Below are 20,952 nucleotides of genomic sequence, written 5' to 3'. Positions count from 1 at the left end.
CTGTATGTATCGAAGAATACACACATTATTAAAAGAATTAAGGTTCAGTGGCCAATAGTTTGAACTAGAGGGACTTCAAGATATACTAGAAATATTATATATAAAATATTAAACTAGCACAGGTAATTGAAAAGTTATAGAAGATCATTGACACAGTTCTAAATAAAGAGCTATTCTATGTGGTTTGTTCCAACATGTGTAGATAATTATAATTTGAGACCCTTTATCGGGCAGCTATATATATATATACACATATATACACAAGATAGGGTGGACGTCGGTGCGTTAAGTTTCATTAAAAAGATACAACCAGGCCAGCCGAGAAGGTATTCCGAGTCGGACGACGTAGATCTGCGATTCGGTGCATAGTCGCAATTAATGTGTGCGTAGTATACATAGGGGAGTGTAAAAATGTCCCATAAGTAGACAAGAAAGGCTGTGTAATCCGATCTCGCGAGAGAAACGCGAATGAGAACGCGTGCAGAGAAATCGATTCTGGACAAGTTCTTGTACGGTTTCTCAGTTAGGTGGTCTAGCAAGCTTTACACAGCCTGAGAGTTCATTCACCGGCAAGCGGCACAGACAACGAGAACTACTTTAATAGAGTTGGTATTTTATCGAATGAAATATATCAAGTTTGTATCTTTCTCGGTTGCTTCTCATTTTTTTTTACAAAATTATATTTATTTCGAATAAGCTTATACAAGATGTGATAACTGACTATATCGATGTTTACTTAATCGTGATATAAATCTTAACTTATATTTTCAAAGTCTGTCTCTTTCTCTTTTCTTAACTACTTTACATTAGCTTGTATATGTATATCCAACTGAGTATATTCGTATTATCTACGTATAACAAACACTTTTGTTCACTTGTCTTCATAAAAATGTCTATATCCTGTGTGCTATCGTTTGATAGACAACAATATAGAATGTATTCGAGCATCTCGAAGTCCTCTTCGAAATAAGGAGGCTTTACGGTCAATAAATATTTGCCTAAGAAAATATTACGAGGAACATTCCCAAACATTACGATAAAAATAGAATAGACGTTGTACAATATTACTATCTATATGTATAGAATTCTTAGGCATATTTGATATGGTGAATATATTTGACAAACGTTCCAAGATTATTATTATTGTGATCGTACGTTTCAGTACGTATGCGTTATTGATAACGTGTAAATCAGACTGATCGATGATTGGGAAATAAATGGAGAATATGTGTAAAATGCATATCGATATGAGAACTGTAAATAATTTCGTATATCCCATGTTAGTGGCACTATAACTTCTTCCTTTCAGAAGCAGCGTATTCGGTACCGTCGAACTGCCTCAAATGAATCTGTAAATATATTTTCACTTAATAATATGAATATTATCAATCGCATAAATAACAATAAACAGCGCATACCTGTAAATGTAAGTTTACTTCTGCCGCTCGACTTAAATATGGAAAATTTCCGCCGCTTTTCAAATGTGCCAACTTTGCATTCGGATAACACTTGTATACTTCCTCTCTCACCGAATTCGATAACGCATACTCATCAAAAACGTCTATAATCGTGATAGGCAAATGACATATCTTTTGTGGCTGTACGTAACAATTCACGCAATTCATCGTCAATCGAGAAGCCAATTCCGGTTGCGTTAAACTTTCCAACTGTGAATAAAAACGATATACATATTCATATAGAGAGCTATATTAAACGAAAGATACATACTCTTTCCACCATAAAATCAATCGCTTCTACGATCTCTCCGTCGACCTTGTCTGTCACGAAGTTTCCCATTAGCATCTTTTTCAATACCAACGACGGTAAAATCCAAAAACTACAATTCGAGTTGATTAGTAACAGTAACAGTAAAATATGCGAGATAACGTATCGCGGTCTGTCATACGTCCACTTATCTTGAAACAAGCGAGAAACAAACGATGAAATACGATGAATTCGTTTGACTTTATAGTTGTTGAAAAACAGCAAACAATTACATAGCAATATAACGTACTTACACCCCCGCGGAGTCGTTGTAATTAAATACCGACGTATCTGTGAACGAATTGCACAGAATCAAGGACACTACCCTAGGACAGTGAGCATTTGCCTCGGTGAACTTTTGCGCCAGAAATCCACCTAAAAATAGATATTTTGATCAGATCTCCGAACGTATACTTGGTTATCGCGTTTGATATCGACTTTCGTTCGTACGTTCTGACCTAATGAGGTGCCAAAAAGATGCACCTTATCTAACTCCATGTAGTCTAAAAGTTTCCTAAATCCATCGCACCATTCCTTAACGTTCCAATAAACGGGTGATTCGGCCTGAAACATAAGTTAATTTAACTCGATTGATTTTCTTACAAACCAAGGTCGTATCTCGATATTTATAAAACTTACCGATATGATTCTGTATCCTTTAGCTGCTAAGCCTAATACTTGCTTGAAGAAAACATCGGCCGTCCCACTAACCGGTGGAAGACATATGAGTGGACACTTGACGGTTTTTGGACTAGAATCGTATACTTTCCATCCCTAAAATAAAACATATCATTCTTACCATACGTAAATACATTTGTATGACTATGTTTACCTACTGAAACACATTAAACAGAGACTGAAGAAAACATCGTTGTGTTTAATTTGCGCGATCAACGATAATATTGATAGACGTTTCGATCTCAAAAAAGAAACCAGATAATAACGTAATACGGAATAAGTAATTTTATTGTCGTGGAAAAAATTGAAGATTTATTAAAATGTGCAACGGTAATATAAAATAAACAAAGTTTAGCATCTTTTGTAACATTTAGTAGGTAAAAAATTTCTGCTCAAGTTCTATTTGTTTATCTGGTTTTCTAAATTTATGAATCTACATGAATATTCGCAGTCTAGTTAAGGCGGGATTTCCTATATGCGCTCGTCCGTGTCAAAAACAATTTAAGACTCGAATCACACGTAAACATCGGACGCCTTTGTACTATTAAAATTTACAATGGAGAACATGCTTCTGTTTTCGCAACGACGTCGTATGATTCACGTTTAAGGCTGCTTTCGACGTACACGCGTGCGTTGGACGCACACAGGAAATCCCGCCTTTATTAGTTCTCTTACGAACATTCTTCCTTTGTATCCGTATACGTGAGATTTGTTTACAATAATCACGGAGACGAGGTCATCGTTACAGGTCTCGATCTTAAGCGTAATCTCATCAGGCAGAATCTTCAAATCAAAGATTTCCACGTATAATTAATATACTACATTAATGATTACCTTGGTGCCGTCGGCGTCGACGACAATTTTTCTGAGCGGGACGGAACTACGAAAGCTGAGATACTCCTGCGATCGGGACAGCTCACTCGAACACGACATCTTCCCCGTTCTACTGTTGTCGATCTGTCTATAGTTACAGGATGGCTTACGTTCAGTGTTACCGATATCTACAAAAGCAGATAAAGAGAAGAAGACTTCAAGTAGCAGGGCTGTATAAGGTCTCAATTTTACGCGGTGTATCGTCAAGATTTATGTACATATTTTTGAATAACTGAATCGCGAATTGCAATTCATTTAACCGTCGGACGACTCAAGATTCGATAGTCGAACAGAAGGCGAAGCCGGGTCTCGTTAGTCTGCTGGCCAAATTAGACCTAGCATCGTTGGGGGACGGTTAAAATTCGAAGTTGCTACACTTACTACAAAACTGGAGTATGTAATAATTACGATCGTACGTACGACCTTAGATTAAACCTACCTCAAGAGCAGCTTACGAGTCGTACGGTTCTCCTGATATCGTTACGCGTAGCAGACATCCTTAATACGTACAGGTTACCACGAAGAAGCAAGTTACTCAGTAACTCGAAAGGTCAAATCACTTTAATAACAGTTGTTTGCAAGCATATATCGACAATGTTGTTCAGTTTACACCCCCTTCCGAGCATTGTCGTTCTTTGTCTTTCCTATTTCTTCGCATGGGTTTCGTTATAAAGTCGCGATACGAAGCTTCAATGAGCATGCGCGTGTTCTATCGTGTTATATCTGAATTTTATTACGTTACTGATTTATATTCTGCGTGTATGCGCTTCGAAGCCTGTACTCTCAACTATGTTGACGTACAATTTCGATTCGAGTTTCGAACAGAGTTTACGAAAAATTCAATGCCTACGTAATTACGTGCTTAATTACGCGTAAATTAATGCGAGGTGCGTGATTTTGGACGCAGTGGTATCATCTGTCGGCGAGCGACTGGTACTTCTCTGGCGACTTTTTAGGATTAGTACCGCTGGTTCACCGGTAGATGGCTCCAGTATCCCCAAAATTGTATGCAAATAATAGCTTCAAGTAAAAGAGAGAGAGAGAGAAGAGATAGAAGTTCGTAGGGGGGGGGGGGAGAAAACAATGTTTCGTCCTGGGTCTGCTAGAGGATTCGTCGGTCAGGCTAATCCAGCAGATCCACGTTAACCTTAACTTAATTCATGAACAGCTCAAGAGTTAAATTTAAATTTATAGTTCGAGAAATATGATTTTTTTCATTTTCCGAAGAAACTCGTTCCTCCTTTTCACCACTAGGTGGATATAGCGTTTCATGGTCTGCGTTTCGATCAAATTTTCATTTGCAAAAAAAAAGCTAATTAAGAGGATAAATTAGTGAACTTCTTAAATCGGATCCTCCGAATTAGAGCTTCGATTTTCTTCCTACGTTCCTTTCGACTCTTGAAATAGATTTATAAAAATTTAAAAAGTTTGAAATTTAGAATGTCAAGTCTATCCTATTCTTAACGCGAGAATTGATTGTAATTTTAATAAATAAATAAAAAAAAAAGTCTCTCCTGCGTATACATATTTTGTCGAAGGTCACATCCTTTTCTAGCCTCGGTCGGAACAGATTATAATTTGTACCTGTGTTTTCACTTTACGTTCTCAATAAATACGAATTTAGAAATAACGGAAGTAAAACGAAGTTACGTCGTTACCATTATCAGACAACGCTGACCTAAATATATAACGTAAATGATGGTCTGTTCATCATACGATTCACCGTAAAGATACGTATCTACGTACGTACTTTCTTCGAACTGTAGGATAACTAAAACTGGAAATAAACGTCCATAGATCGGTAGATGGCAGTCATAGCAGCGTTGATACAATGAAAAAAAACAGCACGCATATAGTCTGTCAATAATCGATCACAAATTATTCCATATCGTTATCTCACATCAAATATACTTTTAAATAATATTTTGTAGATACATTAGTGCGGTTCGGACATCGTTTGTCATCTGTCCTTTACATATTTTATGCAAAAAAAAATCGTACGAGCATCTTGTCGATAAAACTTTATCTAGACCGTAATTATTTCTGAATAAATAGAAAACGGAAACGTTATCGAACGTAATATTAATGTTGTACAACGCTGGTTACCATTTCTCCTCGACAATTCTGTGTTAAGTATTTGCCCACTGCCGAATTGACCGTGAAGAAGGGTTGCAACTACCAAGCCACGCAGGAGTGTGGCATGTACGTGTTCCACCTACACCACGTGTTGTTGTACCAACTGTGAAATTAAGGATTTCGCCGTTTCCTTGGCGCTACCTAGGGAAATTCACCGACCACCTCCTTTTCCCGTTTCCCATTCCAACCGTTAGTATTTGAAAACTAGTGATTTTTCTCAATCATCGAGCGAGATCGAAAACGAAAGAAAGTTACGCGAATACGATACAACATGCAGCAAAAATTAAACGTTAAATGGTAAAGTATATATATGGATGCATTGCTATTTCCAGGGCAAAGTATATCAAATTGGCACAGCAATCAACGCGGTAGCTAAAATCACGCTCGAACGAACAGAGTTCGGACCAACGGAATTGCAGTACGTTTGAAAGAAATTCGAAATGAAAAGGCGAGTAACATCTCGAGCAAGCCTACGCAAGCGACGATTTATATTTCTATTAGAATTTCCGGCAACGGCAGTAACGATCCTTCGGAACGACTGGAACGAAGAGGGAAATTTTCACTGACGAACATTAACAGCAGAAAATCGTGTAGGAAGGCGGACGGACGTTGGTTCAAAGAGCGGTGCTTTTATTTTAATCCCATAACGTTTACGCTTGTTAAGCGATCGGCGATAATTAACAGCAATTCATTCGACTATAATACGATCCATCGTCTCGGTATCGCGAGCATTTATCAGTCGCGATTAATCTAAACTTTCCACAGTCACGAATGCGAAACGCTCGGCAAGGTTTACATTGGCAGAGGCCCGAGTCATTAATAACCGATACCGAGAGAACCTCGTTGCTGTCCTGCGTTAATTCGACGTATCGAATCGAACGACACACTGACGCTCGTTAATCTTCTTCCCCAATCCGTCACTCGAAGCGATTTATTTAAGGAACGAACGTATGCGCGCACGCATCAACGTGTATAACGTTGTCTCTCTTCCCTTCGTTCTTTCCCGTCTTTATTAGGCTTCTTTTCGCCTCGCGTAAAAGCAAGCGCTCTGGTTAAACTTAATCGATGCATCGGTATATCGTCGACGGGGGGCTGTTGAAATATCGTCGCAGAGACCGGACGTCGGGACGATCCTTCCCGTTTTAAGAAATTCGTCTATATGAAATTTCATTTCTTCAAAAACGGCTTAAGATTCTTGAAATAGTCATGGATGCAATGACTCTTCACTCGCTAGGTAACATAATTCTTTCAACGTTAGTAACCGTATAGAGTTACGTTCCGTTTTGTATTTCGAAGCATCGAAGCTCTTTTTCGAATGCCACTAATGTGTGCCCCCTTCGGCGAGAAACGACATGTTTCTGCTTTTCGTGCGCTTTTGCTAATTCCGTCCCACGTTTGAACTTTTTAATTATCTCGTATTTCGTCGCGTACTAAATTCCTATAATCGGAATTCACTCGATCGATCAAAGAGAGAGATACATCGAAGAAATAAAAAATACATTGTATATGATCGCTAACGATATATGTGCATGTTTCAAAGGGAAAAAAGTATTGCCGTTATTGACAATAAAACTTCCCCCCCCCCTCAACCGAACAGCCATGATCCAAATACCGTATAATATTCGAACATAATATTTTCCAGTAAGTAAATAACGGCAATACTATTATATCATATTTAAATCGATGAAAGCGTGATTTCGATAATTGCAAAATCCAAAAGTCTGGTATTATAACGACTGGATTGGTAGTAACGCTAATTAAGGTACATATAAGTTTGCTCTTTGTTATGATCGTCGACCTGAAAGAATACAACAAACTTTTTATAATACGTACTTACACGGAACTTTTATATATATACATTTTTTGTTGTTTTTTTTTTCAGACTGGTTTAAAACGTTGCCAATACAATCACGATAATCGTATTCCAATATAGCTAATGAAACTTAAAAATATTTCGTACGACGTACACAATATATACGTAAAAGTTTCCTGTGTTATATGTTCAAATACTTTCTGTACGCAGCTACCAACGATTCTTCGCCAACATCACTATCCATCCAGGTACTTGCCCCAAGGTTTTGGAAAGCTTTATTATTTAAGAAACCTTTTGTAGGATGTTAGGAAAAGTAAACAAATTTTCCCAAAGTTCTTTTTCCCGATGGCTTATCGATATTGTTACCATTGGCGTAACGTTAACTACGCTTTGGATTTTAGAATGGTTATACATGGTTATACACGGTTTACATGGCTATAAATACCTGTAATAAAGCTCGTGATCATTAATCTTCGACGGTAATTTCGGTTTGCAGTGGCGACATTCGCCGTCTCCTTTGCTCTCCATTCTGCTCCCTCGTCGTCATCCTCGGCATCCCTTTCGTCTCTGCCCCTGCTGGCCGGTTGGTCGCGCGGCGCACAGTATCCTGCACGTTCTCGCGCTTCCTAGGATAATTAATGATCCTAAAAGCGATCTACTCACGGTTGTCTCGTTTTAGGGCAATCTTTCTCCGTCTTCCGAGCCACCGCCTCCGCCCCCCCTACCTCCTCGTTCGACCATTCCTCTCACGTTACGCGCCCGAAACTTCGTTGCGTGGGTCATCATTTGCCCCGTTGTAATAGTCGTGCATACCGCGTAAAACGATGCTGCGTGAAACGTATCGGATTGTCCAGTCGCTAAAATCACGGACAAGATGGCGACACCGAGCGTTTCCCGGCGAGAACGCTTCGATAATCGACAAACGTCTTCGGAAGCGATTAACACCCGTTCGGATAGACAGAGCGTTAGTGCTATTAACAACATCGTTATTTCTCGGAAATTTGCCATTCTTATTGTGTTTGATGGACGGATTATGCAGCACCTTGCAAGGTTCTGTTGTTGCAGTGTTTCCAAGTTCGTTTTGCACGTAGCGGCATTGTTCGAGTTTCTCATCTACGATAAATCTTACTGAAAGGTAGGGGATTAGCACCGACCGAAGGAGTTCAGTAAAAATGGAAAGGGGGAACGTAAAGTATTAGCATAGAGAAAGACCAGGTGGCGTCTTCGGCCAGTCTTCGACAGCCGTCGATCTCTAATTATCTGGAAACACAGGTAACCCAGCGGCAAACTTCCCTGCCTTATTTGCTCGATAATAAACGAATATTTTCATGACAATCGTTCGTACACGAGAGAAGGATGAGCCAAGAGACGTTCGACCGGGCATTATCTCACCTTGGTTAATTCCTCCGCAGGTTTTCTCGCTCAACCTTCCGATCCGTCGACAAACGTTCTTGTCTCTCTTCTTCGTTCCTCTCTCGTACGCGCATCTTGTCTTTCTTCCCGGCCAGTGAATACGGAAGCGACGAAAGCTGGAATTTCCGGTTGATTCGGCACGCTAACGATGGGGTGGTTCAACACCCCGTAGGGACCACGAACACTTACGCGATCCCCCCATTGTCAACCTTTTGCCGCAATCTGCTCGTCGATTTGCACAATAATGGACACGCACCGGCGAACAGCAAATTAGCGGAGAGAAACCGTTGAATCGGTTTCGCGTCTGGCATCGCACGTTCGCGTTCGTCAGCGTGCGTTTCGATGCTAGACGCGACTTCCTTCTCGATCGTCGAGTTGACGCCATGATCGAACGTGATCGACCGTGGAACTTTGCTAAAAGAAGGGAAGGACGGAAGGATCGTCTATAGGCGAGTGAACTAACAACCGATGAATTGATCCGCGTTCCAGGAAGCCGAGAAACGAAATCAGCCGCCACGGAACGTGTAATAGAGCCGGATCATTTGCATTATTCTAATAATCGGTTGTGCGTTCCACGTACGGTTTTGCGATTTCTTTGGTAAGTCAGCGCAACGTGGTATCGACGTCTCTCGAACGTGAAAATGTATCCACGACTGTCGCAAACTATGAACGAAACTGCGTGACAGCAATTCATCGTTGCAATGATTCATCGTTGACGAAAAAAAGGCCAATGGTCTCCTGTAATTGAATATTACCGGCCTAGATTCCCGCGATCCGATTCCACGAACAGAGTACCATTACAGTCTGCGTATCCGTTCTTGCATCAATATTTAATCGTGGCTAACAAGATGGCGTTGGTATGCACGCCACCCAGATGGGCTATAAAAGCCCAACCAGGCCCCGTAATAGTTAACTTACGTTCTCGGTACATCCTTGCGCAGTGGCGTTAATGTGCGTATGTCCATGTGTCGACGACAACGCGTCTATGTATTATATGCTGAAGAGAGACAGAAATAGAAGAGCGAAAGGGGAGAGAAAAGTTCACGAGGCGTACAGAGAAAGAAGAGAAACGTTTAAGATTTCCAAAGGTAGAACGGAGAACGAAAGAGCAAATAGTCGGACCTCGTGGCTAGGCGCAGGCCTGAGAATTGTCAATCGAAGGTGCCAAGAAACGAGAGAATGTCCCGAGGCGCCCGAGGCGCGGCTTCTCAAACATCCTTCCTGTGTCAGGGGCCGCGAATATTCCCGGACTTGCGCGTTATTCCGAACGGATCATGATTACTCGCGTAGTCTATTTGCGCTGTGGTCTATCTATGGAAAACTCAAATATAAAGACCGAGAAGGTTATAAAGAATGCGATAAGCCACGTGTTTCGCCTTTCTCGTAGAGTAGCTTTAAAATTTAGATTTTTCAAATATCGTTTCCTTTGCCAGTTGTATAATTTGCTTCTACGAAACTTCCTCCACTATGTCTCCTCATTTCAAAGGTGTTCCTTTCTATGTAGTCACGATGCGACGTTACGATCGAAAGATCGATAAAGATCTACCCGTTTCTTACTTTCTGTTCTTCTTCTTTTGTGCTTCTTACTTCGCAGGAAGGTTCGATAAGCTCCGTAACGGATTCGATTATCGCTTCGAAAAATTTTACAGGCCTGAGAATTTTAAAGAAGAAGAATTTTAAAAGTCTGAGATGAAAGTAATTCGAAATCATCGACACGAACGGTTCTCGCATAGTGTTCTCGTTGCCAATCAAAGATAAAACGCATTTAGGTTCGATAAACTGCGTGATAAAACTCAAATGTAATTTACAACCTAATTAATTCTTCAGGTAAGATACTATAAAACTGTTCACTTACAAGTATTTAGAAAGGACAATGGAAAAGACATTCGTCAAGACTTATTCCGGAGATTTAACCTAATCCTTTATGCCTTTTGGTAATGTACTTAAAAATACTTTAATACGACAGAAATAGGTGCTCTCAGGTCGTTTGAAATTTCCTACAATTTTTCGATTACGGTCGGGCATACGGGCGGATGCGTAGGGAAACACGTGCGCGTATTACGTATGACGAATAAATTATACCTGTCTCCTGCGACGTAATGACGCTCGTGGTTCGAATGAAACGAGTATCTAATCCCGAAGCAATTCACGATTTTTTATAGTCCAACTTTGCTCTTGGTTCAGCAAGCAGAGAAGACTTTTGACCCTTAAAAGATACCATAGATGATATCTCATTCCATACAAATGTGAATCATCATCTTGCAATAATGGGAACATTTTTATCTTTCGTTCCATATTAACGATAATAATCTCTATTTTAGTCTCGCTGCTAAACAAGAGACTTGGTTTACAGCTTCTTCATTTTTATAGAACTATCTAAACCATACATATTTCTCACACACTCTTTTTATTCATTTTTTTCTAATCCCGTTTTCTAATCTATCTATTAACCCCTTAACCTACGATTTACGTTCGAGAATGCCCGTAATATTTACGTTTGGCCCGATCATCGTACTACGGACTATGCCCGTAGTTGTAGGTTAAGGGGTTAACGTCACTTCTACTGTTACGCTTTCCATTCTGGTTACTTTTATCTGCTGATACAGACTGGCAATTAATTTTATTGATTTCTAAAACAAACAAAAAATATACCAAGATGAAATTTCACCCGTAATATCTGCTTATTATTATTTTCTAACGTGATTTTCTTCGATAATAGCTGTTATGTTTTAAGAACTATTAACGTTCTTCTTTAGCATAAAATTCAAGCTGCTAATAGTACGCGGTCATTGATAATAATTCTTTTCTTATTTTGAACAAATTCGAAATATCTGTAACAGTTAGAAAGATGCGTTGGCCTAAACAACGAAAAAATTCAGTGAAAGTAAGTATGGAAATAAAGCAAATTAAAAACAAAGCGTTGTATATTTAATTTATCACTAAACGATTAGCATTATCCTAAGCAAACATAAAGATATTAAAGACTAGATAAGGGTGTTTACCAGTTTAAAGTTGGGTTTTATTTCGGTTAGAGAGGATCTTCCATTAAATTTTGAAAATCGTAACGGTTAAAATTGAAATGAGCGAGGTCACGGCTAGCCAAGGGGGTCCTTCGGCAGGTCGGATAACCTTCCAAGAAATACTGTAACGGACAATGACTACCTACCGACTCGGAAATTAGAGGACCGATGGGTTTTCACTTGCTGTGCAAAAGATCGAACGAATCCAGGCGAGCTGTAATTTCTTCAACGTTCACTTTCCAATTGTTTCCTTTAAAATATTTCAATTCGCAATTAAATCCATAACTAAAGGAAAAGGTGACCTCCATGCTTGACCATGGATGCGATCTACTCGATACATTTGGTGGAAAGCTGGCACGAATTTTATTTTATTTACTGCTTTGCGTTATACGAGTGAATGGCGTAAGTGCAATTAACGCTGTGAATAAAATAATGTACCGATCCAAACTTATTGGATTCCTTCGGTTTTGTTTGCTTGGTTATAACAGTCAGTGCGATGAGTCACGATACGTATATAGTGATTTGTGCGCAGAAATTTGTTTTCGCTACTAAATAGCCATGATATTTTATTTATTTTTACGCATTATATGCATTGCTCTACGATAAATTATTGCACCTTTGAGTTACGTATAAACGTATAAACGCTTGCGATGATTTTTAATACCGCTCCAATGGTTTCTAATCCAAATTACATTTTTTCCGTTTTCACATTCAACGTCCCGTAAATACGCCTAACTTCCCAAAGAACCACGAGATATTTACGTTCCGAATAAACCGATATATCGCAATGGTTAAAGTGCCGATAAGGAAAAACCAAATTTCTCTTCGGTCAGTCGATATTTCCTCGACTCGACCAACCGAGCGGAATCGCAAATCGCACGAGTAAATCGTACATCGTCCGTGGCGTACAATTATCTCGCGGTTGGTCCGCGAGGTCACAGGGGCGGTTCTTAACTGCGGTTCGCTTCGTTCCTCGCGTAGATCCATATACCCTTATAAAGGATCACGTTTGTAAATCATAAAATTCGCAGTTTCACACGCTCTCCACTTCGGCCAGCCCTTCTCCCTTTCGTTCCTCGTCTCGTTGGCGGAGGAGGAGAGCCCTCTCCGCGGGCTGCAATTACCTGCAATTTGTACTACGAACAGCGTATACGCCATCTTGTCTGTATATGTGACGCGGAGCGCATGCAGATGGCGTACAAACGCGCGGGAGAAACCGGCAGAAGCCTGGGGAACGAGGCGAAAATGAAAGAGGAGAAGCTGTAGGACTTGAAACTATACACGATGGAAAAAGGAGGACGAACCGCGTAGAGAAACGAAGAGGAAAAGAGAGCGAAACGGGACGAGGAGAGTTAAAGAGGGTGCATGTTCCGCGCAGACGTTGCAGGCCGGAGAAAATCGTAGTGACCGCGTCGCTTTTCCAGTATTTTCGTTCTGTTCCATCCACGCCAGTTCGTATTCTATTTTCTCCTTGACCCTGTCTATCTTTGTGAGAAAATATTGTAGTTTCTTAAATTCGAATACGTATTAACATACGTATCCTTAATGTTTGCACTACGAAGGAAAGAAACAAAGATGGAGAAGCGAGAAAAACGAATTACTTAAATAAGCGTAGTTGGTATCCACAGTCGGTTTATGGAATTTTCATCGATTGAATTTAATTACATACCTGATTGTGCATTTCTATTATACGAACGAAATATCGTTTCGATGCCTTACGAAAAATCGATCAGAACGAAGCTTCACCGTGATCATTAAATAAAACATCGTTGTAATGAACGAAGTTTAAATAAATAAAACAGTATTTTTGTGTATTCGAGAAAACAGAGAAAAATTGACGAATAGGAATGATAGGTATCTACCAAAACGAACCGTGGTAACTACGTCGTATAATTGACCAGATCAAACAATCAGGATGTTAACTGATCGACGAATGGATCTAAATTTTAATACCACTTATCGGCAAGTGCATGTATTGCATTTTCTCGTTTCTTCTTTTCTTTCTTTTCGTTGCTTGTGTCCTCTTCGATCTCGTCCTGCGCGATCACCGATGTCCCGCATGGTTTACTACGGCACTTACTTACTTCGTGTACTACGAAGAAAGACACTTGCGATACTCTTGTCTGTTTACAACGCTATGTCTTGCCAATTATATACATATATACAAGTCGCTTGTTGCTCGTGGGAACAATTTTATACGACATCCAGATGCCAGGGTTTGTGTTTTTCTAACGTTCCGTCCATGTTGGCGAATATCACCCAACGTTTGTAATCGCACCTGTAGTTGGAGAACTTGGTCGAAGAACTGAATATCTAATTTTGTATAAATGAATATGATTCTGAAAAAGAAATATACAACAAAGTAGATACTTAAGAAATAAAATTTAATAATAACAATAATAAAATCTCTATGTGAAATCAGATGACTGTAATTTTTTGGAAGATAAAAACGAATAGTACTTTGACGTTCATTATATTTCGTTCATTATTCGATTATTTTCGCTCAGGTTTTTGGGTGTAAACGAAAGTCCGCGTGTGTATAGACAAAAGGGATCGTTTACGAATAAACAGTCAGATCAGTACAATGTTGCTGCGTTCATGGCCGATTTCACCTACAAAATACATTCACAGTCCAACGGCCATGTTTTCGAGATTACGTATTCATTTATATTTCGCGATACGAATCCTCGGAAACTCGAACCAAATCACGACTCTTTCATAGTCAGATACATAGTAGTCTACAATTTTCTCCGGAAACATCGTTTTTATCACGGAACACGATCTGTTGCCTAATAAAGGGAGAAGGTAGGTCTCGTGACTGACATTTTTCGCGTAGTATCGCGAATAAGATCGTTGCAATCATGGTCAATTAGCAGGGACCTTACGCAGCCATATTCTCGATGGAACATGATACCAGTATGAAAATGCAAGGGGGATCGGGAATGGACTCGGCCGTTTCCATCGAGCCCTCGCCCGCTCGGGACAGCACACGAGTTAACGAGCGTGCAGGAAAATGGAGAAAAATATAGACGTCAACCGGAACGTGGACATGGCTGACGATGATTATCAACCACGGTAACAGTACTCTGTTTGATAATTGAATTCCTCGTCAGGAAGTCTTGCAGAAAATCATCGTATCGATAGATTTATTGCAAACTACTTTAAATTTTCGCGCAAAGAATATGCACTGGATATTTCAGGGTCAAGTGACCGAGATGAAACGGAAGCGAAAACTCTCAGGGAAATTCGTGCTACCGCACCGAAAATCTCCGTCATCGACGCTTGAGTTCGCCACATAGGGGTCGTTATCCGGCAGGGTGCGCCAAGAGGAGCATAGAGAGAAGGGAGGGAGCAAAGAAAGGACGACTGGAAGATATACGAGAGAAGAAGACGGTAGAGAGATGAGGGAAAAGAGGGAGGTGTCGATACCGGGCGTAACCCGTCGGTCTACCGCCTACCACAGCCTGGTATGCGCTGCCAGAAGACGGCGTTGGCGTCCCAGGCCTCCGCCCACTGGATACTATTTCGCCTGCCGGTTCGTTCTTTCCGCCAGCGAACGTTCGAAGTCTGTACCAAGGCGTGGAATAGTAGAGGGGATCGCGAACACGACGGAATATCCCGGCGTCAGATCGCAAGGGGACGCGAGTGTGCGCGCGTCAGCTCTGTGTTCGGCAGTTCCACCGTTTCTCCGGGTCATCGTTTGCCGGTCCGTTCTCGTCTCGTTTCTTCGCGTACCGTTTCATCTGATCGGTGAGCTTGTTACGATTTTTCCTTTATTATATTTACAACAATCATTCTGAATCGTAGTCGTTCTCGACTACGTTTGGTTGCTACGATGCGGAACAACGTCGATGGCGAGTTCCCTGTGTAGTCACGAAATCGGTACCAGTCACAATCTGTCTTTGTCACGTTCGTGGAATCTTGCGAACGCACCCGATTACCGCGTGTCCTGTACCTTTTTCCTGGCTTCACCCCTCCAAATCCAGCTACGAGTCTTCTCTTTCCCCTTCTCCCCTCCCCTCCCCGATCTGTCCTTTCTTCCTACTTCCTTAGAGTATAGTCCCTTTTGGTAACGCAGAGTGCGCGCATTACCACTGCACCACACACAACACTGGGCAACACGCAGGCGAAGTGTACGCGTGCGCGCTCTTCCCTCGTAAACTCTCCACCTTTTTTTTCTTCACTGTGTAGTGTGTTGTGTATCGGCTGCGAGACGACTTGGACGTTTGCGATAGAAAGCTCGCGCGCATGCCATCAGCGCGTCGCGTGTGCTTTTACTTCAGTGACAGAACAAATTTACGACGTCGATCCAAGAACACCCACAATTTACTGAGACGACATCGATCGAGTTTATCTTCCATTGGAAATTGGAATTGGTTGGTATTGTGAATTTTTGTGTAAGAACAGCGAACGTTTCGTTGCATTACACAAACGTATCAACTAAAGGCATGAACATGTATTCTCGTTGTTTCGATTACAGTGTTTCTTCGCGGTGTCGATGAGGCGTACTTCGAACTCTGTTACTTTTCACCGGTAACGTGACACTTACCGACGGAGCCGATATTAATTCGTTTGTTTCGCGTCACATGCGGTTGGTGTTTATCGAGGATAAAAATCATACTTGCGATCGTGCGCGCGACTCGCTTCACGCCGTGATCTCGTTTCTTTCGTAAACGGTGATAAACGAGAGCGAACCATCGGTTCCTCCTTTCTTTTTCGTATTTTGGCAGCGTGTTCTGCTGCGGTCACTCGTGTCGTGGGCAACCGCGTTGCGGTAAAACAGTCAAAATTCGGGTGAAGAACAGAGAACCCTTGCCATCCTACGCGATGGAAATGAGCGACGAGTATCAGGACATGGGAAATCCCGGAGGAGGGGTAGCGATGGTCAACATACCTATTACCCATCACCAACGTACGCCTGATAGTCCATTGGTAAGTTTTTTCATTTTTTATTTATATTCCATCGTATTTTTTTTCTTCGTACAAGGACTTGGATGTATATATAAAAAAATATGGATTAATAATTAACGCATTGTGAACAAAAATGAATTAATCCTAACATTCGATAAAACGAGTGAATCCGCTATCTAAAGTCGATACGAACATAAAATATTCGGTGTAACAATTGATTTTTAACAATTAATATAGTTCATTGAAATAAGTTAATGCATACAAATGTGGTTTAGTCCACTATCTTTGCTCTGAATGCCTCGACTATCGATAATCACGTGGCTTGCCTCTCCATCTTTCTAAATGATAGTTTCACAAAAAATCGATACTCGATCGACAGACTCGTGTCTCGATATTCGTATGTTCGTACAGACATAACGGAAACAATGATTGTAAACTGTAACTAACAATAGCATCGAAAATTCGTTAATTCTATCATCGAACGTAAAAAATGTAATTTAACTCGGACAGAATTGCGTCGTATCCTGTTGTCACGAATTTTCGATTGGTCGATGGATAAAATTGGCTGACAATAGAGAACGGCCGTGTATTTACGTATTTACGATACACATCACTGAAAATACAGCGAAATGCTACAATGTGCCAGAAGGGCAGCATGGTTTACAAACAATGCCAGACCGACCGCCTTTGCGGCTTCGTAAGCGTTTTTTATGTATCTCAGCTACGAGTTTTATGCACGTGCCTATCCTGATATAAAAGTCACATTCGACTTGTTTATAACGTGATCGTCCTAGAAACTTCGATGAATTTAATGCTTCGTAAATGCTAGGCGTGATAATTCTTGTGTATTTTGAAATCTTCTTTAGAATATCGCAAAGGTAATACCAACATACTACCGAAGGTTGAATAATTTCGACGATATTGTTATGGATCGTCGATATCGCGAAATTCTTATACGACCGAGTTCACAAGCGTTCTAAGAATAACGATATCCTTGGTAGAGGAAAGATAAAGCTATATCAAATAAAAAGGCACCTCGGTCGTTTTCGCAGCAGAATTAGCACTGTTATTGTTGGCAAGTTTGTCCATAGTCGACTTAATTTTCAACGGCAACCCTTTCACGATAGTGTCCTCAAGCTTTGAATTTCGCTTCTCTTTCCATCATCAATTTCCATTGGCATTATATCTTAAATCGTGTATACCATTTATTATAGATACGTATAATGGATTTTCATACGATGTTGTACGAAATTCATTGCTCATGCGAAATGACTGTTGAACTTCGTCCTTACGGGATAATTTCTCTTCATAAACGGTAATTTCAAAGATAAGATATAAGTTGTAGAGGGCGTTTATGAAATCCAAAAAGATTTATTACTTTCGTGCCCGGATGTCTGCAGTGTCCCCGACTTTATGTCTCATTAATGTATTTAAGTACTTTATATCGGAAAACTTTATGCCCCATTAATGCTTAAATAGTGACGTCATTAAAATTCGTAATCTATTGTGACATCATGATTTCATAGCAAACAAATTAATTTTTAACGACTATGCTTTTATTCTATCGCAGCACTGATGTCATCCGTCACAAATTTCGGATAAATAGGTATTTATTTTTCTACTAAAGATATCACCGATATGTATATATATGTCCCTTTGTGTCTGCGACCAAAAATTTTCCTTTGAAGCAGAGCGAATTTTACTATATATATATATATTGCTTCGTAATTTATTATATATATATTAATTTATATATATATTTATACATAATTTATATACATATAATTATTTTATATATAATTATTAATTCATTTATAATTTATATATATATATGTATATATACAGTAAAATTCGCTCTGCTTTAAAGGAAAATTTTTGGTCGCAGACACAAACGGACGAATAACACCAATAAATTACGAAGCAATAACCGACCTTTCGTAAAAACGTTCCGCAGATTGCAATTTACACTCATAGAAATACAATATAAATGATGGCCGTCTCTCCAGTCACGAATCTCAATGGTTATTGTCAATTTCAATCTCTCGGTTATTTCCTGCAGTAAAATATTCTCGTGTGCGTAGATATTTTTATCCTTTCTTTTATCGTCTATTCTTTTCCACGTCTTTTACACGCTTCCCTACTTGCAATGCCGGCCCCATTACAATACTTTGGAATAATAATAACCCGTAGCGAAGTATCCGAACGTTCCCACTCCCCGTCATCGCGGATCAACCAACGAGATCCAGGAAGCACCGTATTTTCGATCTTTGCAATATGTCCGTTCTAAAAATACGTTCATCGATACGCACGACCCCTGCTATGCCGCGTATATTTAACAAATTTTATGTAATCTCATTCGCAGCGGTGCAGCATGTCGGTCGCGAGATCACGTGAGGGAAAAGTCGCTGATTGAACGATGATAGCGCGAGTGATGGGATCAAGTTCAGTATATATCTGTGTATATCGTAACTTATAAATGCGAATCAAATTCATCGTATCGTATTTGCAAAGTATTATTCGCGAATTCGTCTCCAATTTCGGAATGAGTATTAAAAAATTTCTGATAATTTATAATTGATAACTACGATATTTCGACTAATTAGATACCTTATAAATAGTAAAAATTAATAACTGAATTGTGGAGCCAGAAAGGCATTACCATTTCATTCGATTTTTATGAAAAATTTAGGAGTTTAACAGAGGTAATGTACAAAAATTCCTTTCGTTTTGTAATGAAATAATAGAATTCCAATGGAACAGTTCCATAAAACAAAATAATATAAAACAAATAATGTTGTGTATCTATTATTTCCTTATAAAACGAAATAAGCATTAGGACACCTGATACATTCCGCTGTCTTCGTTTTCTTGCTATTGTATCATAAATCTATTTATTCCCATCATGTATACGTATACAGCTTCTAATTAAATTGCAGATTTTTTTGCAAATTTATTTTCTCATGAACACGATTAAAAAAATATGGAACCTAGATGGTGATTTATTTCGTTCGCTAGGTATTACGAACGGATCATATTTTTAACATTTGTATATTTTTGCATGATACCGCGCTAGTACCACGATAATATCTTCAAATATCACGTAAACGCATAAAAATCTGCGCTCCACTTATACCAAGTATGTACCAAATCAACTAATATACGTTCAAGCTTTTCATTAAGTGTAACAAGTAAGTGTCCCAATACTTAATACCGGCCGTGTATCTGCGACGTGCTTGAGCCCATCGCTAAATAGCACTGTAAACAAGGAGAATAAGAACGGGTTAACGAGGGTTTCGCCTGGGAAGAAGATCCTTAACAGCGAGCGAATTGCCCGGGGATGAACGGCGCGACGCGTCGCGTTGTCGTTGCGCCACGAGAGAGGTGTAAACACGAACCCGGTTGATTCAGTCTGAGCTCGTTGTCAGCGTGTGCGTGAGCTCGTGTCACAGGCCACTCTATACGTCGAGTATTTGCACGTACGGTCGCGTTAAGGGGTGAGCTGTGTGACGGAACGGGGAGAAAGAGGGGCGATGTAATTCGCGCGCGCGCGCAAAGAGAGGGAAAAGAGTTGGAAACGGGGGAAAGAAAGGAGAGGGCGATAATCGGGTGAAGATAGAGATCCAGGTAGTACAGGAGAGGGAGCGAAAGAACGTGAGAAGAGGGGGGCACGAGGGGCAGCTTAGCTGGGTCCAACGTCGAGGCAAACGGTGTGCAGAACGTGGTACAAAGGCGGGGATTCCTCTTTCGGCCAATCGGATCGGCTAGCGAGTGCGCTCGCTTATATACACGGCTAGCCTGGCTGTTTCACCTGCAGACGCCATGTCGTGACGTCATGTTTCGTTAGGACGGGACCAGGTAAAACATGTGCGGTACCATTGTCGTGGCAGTGCTGCTAGCGCCACCCTGGAACAAGGGTACCCTTTTGAGATTCTTTCAAATTTAGACAGTTAAGTTAGTTGAGTTTAGGTCGATGAATGTTCGGACGAATGAAACGTTTGAAGATGGAAACGCGTATACCCGTAAGAATCTTTATATTTGATTGTTTCGACGTAGTTGCCAGGGTGACAAGGTTTAAGTACTCGCATGGAATGTGATTACAGTCTAGCATGATCATCGCAGAGTCGATTTCGGGTGACGCGTTCTATTCAGTAAGGTCGTATTATAATTTTAAATTACAATGAACAATGAAATATATAATTAATTCTATTACTTATATTCCGCGAAACGTGATATCCATGATATTGCGTGTTGTACATACTTTTACATATTCATTACCTTATGACAGCCTTGAAAATCTTTTGTTGCTCACCGATGACCGACATCCTGTTGAACACGTTAATAGCC

At 40.2% G+C, this 20,952-nt stretch overlaps 2 protein-coding genes across 4 annotated transcripts in view; one reads left to right on the top strand and one right to left on the bottom strand.

Annotated features, from left to right (window-relative positions):
• Positions 1-656: 656 nt before the first annotated feature.
• On the bottom strand, positions 657-4,236 carry LOC117206480 (maspardin-like). Its single transcript, XM_033445857.1, has 8 exons — positions 3,755-4,236; positions 3,277-3,443; positions 2,404-2,538; positions 2,223-2,328; positions 2,019-2,139; positions 1,729-1,837; positions 1,419-1,667; positions 657-1,349 (listed from the first exon to the last, which is right to left on the bottom strand). The coding sequence occupies exons 2-8, from the start codon at positions 3,373-3,375 to the stop codon at positions 1,290-1,292; spliced, it is 879 nt and encodes a 292-aa protein (XP_033301748.1). The 5' UTR covers positions 3,376-3,443; positions 3,755-4,236; the 3' UTR covers positions 657-1,289.
• A 10,991-nt stretch (positions 4,237-15,227) lies between these two features.
• LOC117206612 (protein dead ringer) overlaps positions 15,228-20,952 on the top strand; it is a 136,227-nt gene continuing 130,502 nt past the window's right edge. The window contains exon 1 of one of the 3 annotated variants that reach the window (XM_033446098.1): positions 15,228-16,629. In XM_033446098.1, the coding sequence (XP_033301989.1) occupies positions 16,525-16,629 (105 nt within the window). In that variant the 5' untranslated portion in view covers positions 15,228-16,524. The remainder of the gene's footprint in view (positions 16,630-20,952) is intronic. The other 2 variants (XM_033446099.1, XM_033446100.1) reach the window with 2 other exon arrangements.

Source organism: Bombus bifarius, unplaced genomic scaffold, assembly GCF_011952205.1.
Source record: "Bombus bifarius isolate JDL3187 unplaced genomic scaffold, Bbif_JDL3187 scf7180000008008, whole genome shotgun sequence".
NCBI classification, from domain to species: Eukaryota; Metazoa; Arthropoda; class Insecta; order Hymenoptera; family Apidae; genus Bombus; species Bombus bifarius.
The sequence above is the reverse complement of the archived record's forward strand: the minus strand, read 5'-3'. Positions and strand labels throughout refer to the sequence as shown.